General features: G+C 41.3%; 1 protein-coding gene across 9 annotated transcripts in view; it reads right to left on the bottom strand.

Annotated features, from left to right (window-relative positions):
• Positions 1 to 11,657, bottom strand: part of relch (RAB11 binding and LisH domain, coiled-coil and HEAT repeat containing) — a 30,919-nt gene continuing 19,262 nt past the window's right edge. For 5 of the 9 annotated variants that reach the window (XM_068581214.1, XM_068581216.1, XM_068581220.1 and 2 more), the window contains 12 exons: positions 11,457 to 11,580; positions 10,964 to 11,012; positions 10,291 to 10,370; positions 9,755 to 9,861; positions 9,352 to 9,451; positions 7,686 to 7,768; positions 5,308 to 5,371; positions 5,047 to 5,185; positions 4,808 to 4,924; positions 3,228 to 3,316; positions 2,588 to 2,658; positions 1 to 1,270 (listed from right to left, as the gene is read on the bottom strand). In XM_068581214.1, the coding sequence (XP_068437315.1) occupies positions 1,150 to 1,270; positions 2,588 to 2,658; positions 3,228 to 3,316; positions 4,808 to 4,924; positions 5,047 to 5,185; positions 5,308 to 5,371; positions 7,686 to 7,768; positions 9,352 to 9,451; positions 9,755 to 9,861; positions 10,291 to 10,370; positions 10,964 to 11,012; positions 11,457 to 11,580 (1,144 nt within the window). In that variant the 3' untranslated portion in view covers positions 1 to 1,149. Of the gene's footprint in view, positions 1,271 to 2,587; positions 2,659 to 3,227; positions 3,317 to 4,807; positions 4,925 to 5,046; positions 5,186 to 5,307; positions 5,372 to 6,856; positions 6,940 to 7,685; positions 7,769 to 9,351; positions 9,452 to 9,754; positions 9,862 to 10,290; positions 10,371 to 10,963; positions 11,013 to 11,456; positions 11,581 to 11,657 lie in introns of those variants that run through there. The other 4 variants (XM_068581215.1, XM_068581219.1, XM_068581217.1 and 1 more) reach the window with 3 other exon arrangements.

Genomic DNA, 11,657 nt, shown 5'->3' with positions numbered 1-11,657 from the left:
TTTAAGTACACAACTGATCTCCATCTTTTATTACACCGATTTCAAATATACAGAATGAGTACCATCCCCTCCAGTTCAGTGTATGATACGGTCATTTCTCATAGAGCAGATCTAAGAAGAACAACAAAAATAGAACCAAATACCCACTTTAGAAAAAGAAAAACAAAGTACGATTATCTGAGACACTGCAACACAGAGACACGATGCAACGGACAGAGGGAATCATTATGAGCAGTGTTCTCTTCGACTTCACATTGCCAAAACGGATAAACAAAACATAAACCAGTAGTGATGTTTTTCATGTATGTAAGACTCTGAATTAAAACACAAAATAGAAAATAGGAACGTGAAGTGCAAATTTCTTTGGAAGTTGGAATAGTTGTTTTTTCTTTTTCATTAAGACATAAATAAGTTATAAAATACAAGCTGTCAAAACAAAAACCAGTGACAGACTTTGAAGAAATAAAGGCGAGACATTTTTATCATAGCTTCAAGTATGCAATACTTCTGAGAGCCGTACAGACACACTGTACGAGGCTTTCTTAACAGAGCCATGTGTTGTCTTTCAGTACAATTATTCTATAATAAATGCACGTTAATGCATTCATTGTACAACCCTTTGCTCCAAGGTGGGGTTTGAAATTCTAAATGAAATCCAGCAGGCCGTGCTCAGAGTTTTGTTTCCTAATGAGGAGTGAAGCTCTTCTGATAGTACTGCACTGAAATCAAATGAAATTATGTGATACTTTTGAGTCCAGAAACATCCGAGAAACAAGTCCCTTGTTATCACTTTGTGTGCATCTCAACACTGTTCAGTGTCTTCCTCTCGCTCTCCTCTTTCTCAAATGACAACGTCGACAACACCGATTCACAAAAGCAAATCCCTTGCCCCCGACATTGCTTTTGAAAACCTCAGCTTTCGCTGAAAAAAAAACATTGCTTTTCACCTTAACAGAACATGGAGTCCTGCTGCTCTGGAGACTTTAAATCAATAGGACTTTCAGCAAACCTTCATATCTTGAAACTGAATTACATTACACATGGTTTTGTTCTACTTTAAGCTGAACCATCGCTTTTTCCAGTAGACTGAAATGCTCCAAAAGACAGCAGGGGATTGTCTGTGAGTTGCGGTCATCGATCGGTCCTCGATCACTTCTTTCTCTGGAAGACGTTTGCCAGCATGGCGCCAGAGGTGGTTAGCTGACCCATCTTGCTGAGGAACTTGGTCTTGGCATCTTCACCTACCAAACTGGAGGCGATGGACATGGAGCTATAGGGGAGGGAAAAGGGTGTACAGGTTAAATTTGGCATTTGGAATTGATTTAGATATAGTGTGACAAGCTTGGACAAGACAGGGCCAACCCTGAGGCCATCACAATACGGACCGCACAGACTTTGCTGTTAAACGGGAAATGCTGTGTGCCAATACAGCCCCTCCTGATTTTTTACAGTCTAACGGCTCCATAAGTTCCTCTTTTGAGTTATCTGGGATTCAGACAATTGAGCAGTTACAACACTCGGCCCTTCTGTTGAGCAATGCAGCAGCTTGGCAAACATCATATCTTAACACCAGCACTGAACTTAAGTTAATTACTTTAAGGGGTCTGTTGACTGGTCAACAGCATCTCATAACTTTAGCTAAGAACAACTAAACGATTCGTTATCCAATTGGCTCATATCTCAGGGCCTCAACTTCCCTGCAAACTGTTAGTTTACCGTTGTACGCATCACTACACACAGTATTTAGAGGACATTATAGAAATTTCATATACCTTTTGGAAGAAATGTGCATATGCATCCTAGAATATTAAACCATTGTTATGGGATGCCAAATTTCAAAAAGTACTTTTGATAGAAGGCTCACTAAGCTGCTATAGCCAGAACATATCAGGAATATTTCATAGCAGGAAGTAAATGGGGAGTTCTACGAGGTCAAAACTATACTCGAAAGACACAAGCTGCACAAATAAGAATCCAAATGATCAATTATAGTGTGAGAAGTCGAGGAAAGACTTGTCAGACCAAAATGAAAGAGGAGCAAAAATCTCTTGGCACAGACATAGACATTTTAACCTCAGAGGGTTTTGGGGAACACACCCAAAACTGAGCATATATGTGCACAGAGACAAGCAGACATATACACACTTCTTTCATCCATATATGCACACACTGCTCTTAATGAGCCCTAGACACATGTTAACAAGATGGGGGAAACATCATTTAAAAAGACACCCACAGTTTGGCCAGTTTCCCAGCTCTCTTAGCTTTCCCCAAACAACTGCTCATACTTTTCTGCTCCCTCTCTCTCTCCATGTGAAGATACCCACATAATGAGTGTGGTTCAACACTCTTAAATGTTCTGCTCTCCTCTGAGTAATAAACCAGCAATTCAGGCCCAGATTCAACACTATTAAGTGACCCCTCCTTTCACAGTTAGATTACTTCTTCCCCCTCCAAATACCTTTAAATTACCACTTTAAAGCCATCCCTTATTGCGGTCGCTGCCTCGCTCGCAATAAACTCCAAGACTTTGCAAATGATTTCAGAAGAAGTGATAGTGTGAATGGGACTGATTGTTGGTCCTCACCCTTGTGCGTCAGTCATTCCTCTGTTTTCCACCTTGATTTCACACTCTTTGATCATAGAACTCAGAATAACCTGTGGAGGACACGACGGAGACACATGAAATGTTGTCATGAAAACAACCTGAATGATTTAATCAAAGATTTATTTGGATACAATACTTGCAAACAGCATGCTGTTAATCACTGGAGTGGTACAAGACAAGCGGCCTGCAGTCTAATCATGTTCCAACTTCGCTAAATAAAAATATTTTATGTGTTTGTATGTTTTAATGCATGGAAGTTCCACTTTGGAAAAAAATTCTTGTTTTGGAATCTGGTATGTAGACCTGGACAGACAGAGCGGATGTGTACGGAGGAAAGAAATGAAATCAGCTGATCATTAGTCACTTTGGGAAAATGCTCACATGGAGTGGTACACTTGAGATTCTGAGACGCAAATAAAAATGGCAGACGTGTGTGTATGAGTGTGTCTGAGAAAGAGGTGGAGAGTCAGACTGTCTGTCTTCACCAAGATTATGTAAGATCTTCTGAGAAAAACACAGGCTCTCTGGTCCAGTGGGACGAGCTGCTAAACACATGAATGCATTGGGAGTGGAAGAGCCAGTTTCTCAAATGTGTGAATGCAAATCCCACCCCTCTAACCTCGTGCTCAGGAGAGAGCTGCTCCATGTCGGCGCGGAGACACCTGAGGCCAGGCAGGAAGTGGTTGACCATCACCTCCTCAGAAATGACTGCACAGGAAGTTAAGGGCGGGAATGATCCAAAGCACCTTGCGGCACCACATACGAGTGTGTTCCTATTCACACAGCAAAAATCACATCGGGGCCGCCATGCAGGTTTCAGGAAATGTGGCTGTTCACTTTAAAATTGAGTAATCTGGGACTGAAAGAATGAAAAAAAAGGAGAGCAAAACCAACCTTACCTGTGTAGACATTCTTGTTTTTCTCACTACATGTAGAGGCATAGACATTTAAAAGCTTGTGTTTTCAGAGCCAAGATGTTAGAAACACTGTTTGGATAGGGCTTCCAGGCATCTCAAGATGTATGGAGTTTACTTAGGACTACCCAAAACGTCAGTGAATGAAAGCACTTTTGAAAAAAATGTTTTCCTTTGATTGTACAAATATATGTATTGCCATACCACATTATGTTGACACAAATCTAGATTTAGGCACAATACTACTTTGTCCAGGATTGTATGCGTTATGCCACCTGTCATTGCTACTTTAGCTGTATAGGGCACAGAGTGAACAAATTTATATTTTTAGAGATGGGAATGTACAATTTCAGAGCTGTCACATTGATTACACGAGAAAGAAGTGCAGTGGGAGGTAAAGCCTCTGAGGTTAGGGCTATACCTCCTGGACACTACTGCACTGCACAATCACAGCCTGACAAAGATCCACAGGAATGAACCTCAGACCAGCTGCACTCTGTGTGTGTGTGTCTGTGTGTGTTTGTGTGTGTGTGCGTGTGAGTGTGAGTGTGTTTGCGTAGGGTGTGGTTGACAGAAGAGGTAGAGTAGATAAATGGAAAAAAAAGAGTGTGAAAGAAGAAATAGTGAGAGATGAAACGATCACAGAAGAGAAAGGCGACAGAGACGGAGCAGAGGTAGAGTAAATGTGAATCCTATCCTGGGAACTCTTACTAACGATTGGAGTTGATGCTCAGCCCTTTTCTCATCTCATGCGCGTTCTCCCTCTCTCATCCTTTCCTTTGCTTAACCAACCCTGTAATTACTCCAGCCCCAAAATGGAGGCAGCTTATTTTCCCTTTCTCCTTCTGCCAAATAACAGGCAGACTCTGCCAACACACACACTGAACCACACACACACACACACACACACACACTGAATCACACACACACACACAAGGGGCCACGCTAAAACGTACCACACAGTTCAGCCAGTACATCCAGGAGCACACCTAACCAGTGCAGCTAGCGCTTGGCCCGGTATTCTAACGACCTTCCCACTGACTCACTGTTACGATAGCGAACCCTAAACCAAAGCCAAGCGTTACACAGACTTTGAGTAAATCCTTTGGAAATACATACAGTGCAGTGAGCTGCCCTTTTAGAAGACGTGAACTGAATTGCACATTGTTTCCCCTTAAGATATACATTTTTAAGTCACATATATAGCTGTTATCAGACCTATAAATGAAAGTAAATCCAAGCTGACCAGTGTATGGCCCATCGAGTCTGACCTCTGGAAGGATACAGCAGCAGGAGAGGGCGCTGTAGGCCTCAAACAGCTGGGTGGCAATGTCGATCCTTTTGCTCTCCGCTGTCTGGCTGTTGTTAGCCAGTGCCAGCTTGTGAAGATGTGGCAACACGACTAGAGGAATTTAGAGACATAAAGTTAGTGCACATGAAAAGCAGCCGCAACGTCAAAGCAAAACAAACAAATTAGACATTGTTTACAATTGGAAATGTTATATATTTGTGGATTTCACATACACTCGTCTCTAAAGCGCGGCTCTGCGTTAGGTCCAACTCTTCCAAACGTCCTGATGATCTCCATGTGCAAAGAGTGCTGATCTTGGTACTGCGGGTCTTCCAGGAATGATGCCAGCTGCATTTTTACACGCTCCAGCAGCTACACACAAGCACAGACACTGTGTTTAAACATGTTTCCTTAATGATTTGCGCATTCATTATGATTATTATTCAATCAAATTCATAGTCAGCATATCAGAAAGTGTGCTCTTAGTTTCCTACCTCTTTTTGTGTGACGGTCTCCATGATGGTACCAAAGGCAGGTATAGTTGATATCCTCACTGAGCTAAAAGCAACAAGAGGGTAAGACAATGGTTTGACCATTCATAGTCACTGGTATCACCATTTTAGGTATTCTCCCATTTCTCAATGTGCTTTTTTTTTCAGGAATCCAATAATATGTGCCAATAGTTTGCACATTCACAACATTTAAATCATCAGATCAACTTACATAGCCTCAGGTCACGTCATTTGTAGCTATTTTGTGACTTTCCAAATAATGCTACTAACAAAGTCAAATAAACTGGAATTATTATTCATCTGCATATTTGTTATTACAATGGCCCATTAAGTGCCCAGTAGGCATTTATTCTAAAACTACAAAGACGTGTGACTGCTTTGGTTTATCTAGAACTATAGTGCTTACTTAGTAATGACCACGAGTAGCTCGCTGGTAAGCCAGTGAGGACTCAGGTGTTTGCTCACGGAGTTGATTGCCAGTTTAACAGCTAAAAGCTTTGTTGATCTAGTAAGTCTGTATTTGACTGGGCAGTTTTAACGATGACCATCTGCTACTATTGACCTATTAAGATCAGTTATTTTCTTTATACATGTTTAAAAACCTCCTCCTAACATGAAACTTGCTAAACATTGCTTATAATATTTGACCTCTATCTACAATGAACACTGGATTAAATATATCTGGAACATATGCAGCTACTTTTTTTTTGTTTGTTTTGGCATCATTCAATTAAAAAAAATATGAAAAATCATAATGCAGAATAATATTTGAAAATACTCAATGATCGTAATGGACTGTGAAAAGCAAGATTAATGGGGTGCCGTTAGGGTGATGTTAGATAATCATACCACTGTTAGCAGGAGCTGGAAAGAGATACACTTGAGCCATCTTGGACTCGGAAGATATGGGAACAATTGTATGCCAAAAATGTGAAGATTTAAAAGATAAACATATGTTAAATCTACAAGTTGGGTCAAGTGTGCACCCATTAGCATGTGCATTTCAATACAGAGAATGATGAGATGAGAAGGGCTGCATTCCAACAGTGTCGCCACTAATTCCATCATCTTGTCTAATCACAAACATGTGAGCCAAAGACACGCTGGCAGCCACAAAAAATGTTTTCGCTTGTGAGGGAGCTGATCTTTGTAGAACTGTCAAGGCATGGCATGCTTATCCAGCAATGACAAGGACACATGTGTGCCACAAGATTGAACTTGGGGACATTTAAGTAATCGTTGTGGCTTCAGATCAGGCGATCATTGAAGACGGGATACAGGAAGAGAGACAATTTACTTCAGCCGCCAACATCTTCTTCAACTGAATGTTTGTGGTGGTTAAAGAATCTGCCACTGGTGTACTTCAGATGTCCTGAAGGGTTTTGTTGTCACAAGGGCTCTTTTTTTTTCTTTTTTTTTAAGTGCCCATTCAAGCTCAGCAAAACAAAGGGAGGACACAGCTACACTGTAAGGATGCAGCCCACAAAATGACAACGTTTACAGAGAGGTTTTCTTGTGTCGATTGACTCACAATTCAGGCCCACTGCACAGAGTTATAAGGGCCGGAGCCGCACGACGATCTACTAATGCTTCACTCATGCCTCGGAGTACCAACTGCAAACCCACCACACAGCATGATGAGAGAGGGAGAGGCAGGGTGGGAGGAGACAGAGACAGGAAGGAGGGAGGGAAAGATAGAGGGTAGGAGGAGAGAGAGAGAGAGGTAAAGGAAAGATAGAAGGGATGATATTGAAGATAGAGAGATAGATAGAGAGACAGTGTGAGTGAGAGAGAGCGGAAAATAGAGTGACAGGATAAAACTGCAAAAGACGGGGCGAAGATAACCAACCAGTAGCTGACAGATTGGTCGGGAGGAGGGGCCCTGCTTGAACTGAGTACGGTGGGGAGGAAGATGGGGGGGTTACAGATGAACATGCTGGAACTGTGCTATTGCCGCATGCAGACAATGTGCACTCACATCTGGACAGGTTAGTGTTGCAGACTGATGACGTGATGAGCGCTGGCGTGGGTACGAGTTGCAGATTAATGATGCGCACATGCAGAGTGTTAGTGTAAACAGCGGTTGGTCTGAGCCTGAACCAACACAGGAGAAACTCCGCACAACAACAAAAACTACGCCTTTCAAAAGGACTCTTTAAATGGCGACCAGTGGAATCTGAAATTGTAAAATTGACATCGAATGAAGGAAAGTATTCATCAAATGAGGTGTCTCGAGAAATGTTTGTGTGCTGGATTTGCTCCTGGCAGGTACAGACTTGTTTCAGTGCGATAGTTCTCAGGCGGCAAAGAGAAGGGGGGAGAGACGCGGCGCGGTTTATTGTTGTTGTTGTTCCACTTACATTTCAGGGTCGGAGGACAGTGTGATGAGAGCCGGCACCACTCTCTGAGCTACCAGCGTCTCATTCACCCCCTTCACCAGCAGCTGATCGGATTGGATAGAACCAGCCGTGATGTCACAGAGGTGGGCGGGGCATTGGGACAAGAGCGAGCAACACCGCCAATAGATAGAGAGGAAAAAAAAAAAGAAGCAAAACAGAAAAGGGGAGGGAAAAAGTAAAAGAAACACAAAAAGATAGGAAGAAAGTGATATACTATGACAAGAACCATAGCTGCAAGGCACGGAACGGCACTGCATATATCAAGCACACAATCACACATACGCAAACACACACACTCACACACACAGACAGACACAGACACACACATACACACACACACACACACACACACACACACACATACATACATGCACACGCATGTATGCAGAAGGAATGGCAAAGCCAACATAACTAAACTGCACAAATACTTTTACAGTATGGTGAGCATAAAGCTGTGGGCATTTTCCACATACTCCAGGTCAGATTGTTATTTAATTCAGTTCAAATTGATAAAACAGATGAAAGTAAACTAATCTGATCTGGGATCTGTGGTAAAGGTCCAAATAGCGACCCACATTTTTGGCAATGGTGGACAGCTCGTCACTATGGAATGGTGACAGTAGGGTGTGCTGGGAAAGGGCAAGTACCTCACAAAACAGCAGGGTGGGGGACATGAATACAGCCTCCCACTCCTCCTCCCCCAAGTTTAGAATCAACACAGGCCTGATCTGCTGCCATACCTAGACCCTCATTCCAATATTTGACCTAAAGTGTGCACAGATCTCAAAGGACTGGGAGACGTGATGTGTTATGGTTGTTCAGGCCGGGACTTTTGCTTTGGGAACCTGGCCAGGTCGAAAACAGGGAAACAGTCGTCTTCCCTAAAACATCATAGAAGTATTATATTTCAATAAGACTTGAAATACCAAAGAAGTACAACCATATTCGTGAGAAAACACTTCTGATTAAATTATTCTTTCCAACAACATTTCAAAAGAACCGACCTTGAACTCTTTCGACTTTACTTTCAGGTTGCTGACTTAAGCCTTTCTCTGACATGCAGCAGATATTTTTGAAGTCTGTTGTGAGACCAGTGCACAGTGACAGATCTGTTAACTCTAAGAGGGTCGAGGTATACAGTTGCAACCAGGGCGCTTATAAGTTAGAGAAGTCATAGTTCACACTCATGAAGACAGGGTAGCTACATATTAAATCATTTTAAAACAGCAGCAATAGCAAGCAGAGCTAGCACATTACAGCAAATATGTACGCATACATATAGTATATATAATGTAGCACTACAAATTTAGTTTATGGATGGATTTTAGCTTAATAATACAGTACTTGTGATTTTATTTCAAATGTATTGTTTATTATACTAAAAAAAAAGGTTTAACATAAGCTATAAAATAAAGTCAACTTAATGTGAATGACCATTTTATTCATTAATGTGAAACCATGTAGTAATCTACTGCTATAAGCTTTGTTATCATATGTTCCTATGTCTTGCTAAAATGAAAAAAAAATGTGAAAAGAAATATGAATTAACAATATCTGATAACAAAGCCAAGACATTATGTGTGTGTGTGTGTGTGTGTGTGTTTGTTTGTGTGTGCGTCTTTTCTACCTCAAACATCCGTGCTGCTGTACACCGGACCAGTGCAGAGGTATGCACTACCCCATACCACAGAACAGTGAGCAGCAATTCATGGTACACCGGGTTGGCACTGAAAAGAGAGCATGAGATAAATACTGGGTAATATTGCGGCAGCTGTCAACGAACAACTATCAGATTCATTTTTTTACACACGCACTGATCTGTGCTGCAAATCAATTAGACTATACAGAAATAAGTGTGTGTCGATGCAAGGGACTTCTGTTTTATGAAAAGAAAGAAACACAAGCAAAGTAAAAACAAATGGTGATATTATATTATATAATGGGACCTTACAATAAAATTCTCAAAGAGCAGAAACAGTGGTCCACCACTTTTTGAAATGTAGGGGTGTGTGTGTGTGTGTGTGTCTCACCCCAGCTCTACAAAGGAGGCCTTCAGGCTGTCGAGAGGTGCATGGGACAGAGATAGCGTTGTCATAACATCCTCCAGGAAACCCACCAACAACTTGCGATCCTCGTCCTTCACAGAAATATCACAATGTTTATCAGATCCATCATGGAGGCAACACAAATGTTAAAATCTACATTTTAATATGTACACATGTGTGCAAAGTTCTACGAATCAGCAAGAGTAGTTTGGCACAGCAAAGATATAGTTAAAGTTAAAGTATAGTTGAAATAGACTATTCTTTACATGTTTTATTGAAGTGTTGTGTTGAAAGGTAAATAAAATGAAGAACGTGTTGTCGACAGTGATTTGAAAGTGCTGCATTATATAAAATAACATACACAAAAGAATAGCGGCAAAAACACTTTACAGGTCAACTGGCTATCAGAAAAAAAATCATTGACGTCTTGACTATTGACTGATTTATATTGCACCACCACAGAGTACTGTATGACTCCTTCAAGTCGGCTGCTATTGGGCTGCGGTCTTCTATTTGCTTACCTGGTTATAACAAGTCAGCACTCCAGTGGCATAAATGGGGACTGTGGCTTTGGTGAGAATGTCGTTAGCGGCTGAAGCTTCTGAAGAATGAATGATGAAGGAAAAACAATCCAGAGATGGACATTGAGCCATTGACACAGCTTTGAATCAAGTTTGACACTCACACTCATTTACTCAAACTCTACTACAGCTGTTCATTATCTGTTTTTGCCTGACTAATCAGGGGAAAGTAGATTCCAATATGACAGGACATGATGAGGTCAGGTACAGTCTCTTACATTGTGCTCGGCATTTGGTAACAGGGCTGTTTATGTCACAATATGTCTACAGCATTACATTGTTTTGGGTTTAAACAAATAAAAACGACTTACTTGCAATGTAAGGTCACAATGGCCTAAACACAGACTGGGACCCAGTTCAAAAACACATTTCATAAATGGCCACAATACCAAAGTTAAATCACTTGGCAGCTAACTGAGACCAAGCACCTCTTATAACTACAGAAACATGTCCGGAATTGAAAAGAAAGAAAGAGGGGAACACCCATAACGGACTCCAAAATAGCTTGTTTACATCAACACTGTCTGCGCATGAACTCCACCTACCAACAGTCTCTTGAGAGAGCTGAGGAAATCTTACAACAACTGTTTGTGTAGGTTTAATCTGCACTCACCAACATTCTCTTCAGATAGTCGGAGGATCTCTTGAAACTGTGGTTTGACCTGAACGAGCAAACAAAATGCCATCACTTTATAAATATAATTGACATTTACTTTTCAGGACTATTTCACAGTTGTACAGTTCTCATTACCTCACAGTGACAAGTAGTGAACCCTGATAAATACCGTGCAGTTCACTACAGCTGTGTTCTAAATCAGATGCTCATTTGTATATTCATTATTCTCCAGATGACTGACACAGGCTACTGTGTAGTCAACACATATTTTAGATACCTCATGTGAATGCTAGGACACTACATTCTTACTAGTGCGTACGTTTCAAAGTTAGAATTTAGACACTCGAATTGGCTGAGAATAAATATATAGTCAATGGATTAAGGCAAAGATAAGCTGAACTGAGGGAGACTACTCAAACTTCAAACTTGTGGTTGCAGTCTTTTGTGCAGTCAAGAGAATGTTTAATTTGGACAGGTCACATGTTTTTACCTTAGTGTTGGTAAAAATCTTGCCGAAGGTGCGACAGAGCCTCCAGAAGAAACGAGAGAACTCATGTACGCAAGTCGATGACATCACATTGATGCGACCAACAATCTCTATGAGCTGCGGAAGGCTGGAGACAGCAGACACATGGACATTGTGACCGTTTGTGTATGCTTTGGTGAAACAAAGTACAAATACTTTACATGT

This window comes from Clinocottus analis, unplaced genomic scaffold (genome assembly GCF_023055335.1).
Source record: "Clinocottus analis isolate CAN_PGR_092001 unplaced genomic scaffold, fCliAna1.0.p SCAF_18, whole genome shotgun sequence".
NCBI lineage: Eukaryota > Metazoa > Chordata > Actinopteri > Perciformes > Cottidae > Clinocottus > Clinocottus analis.
This window is presented reverse-complemented; position numbering and strand designations above follow the sequence as displayed.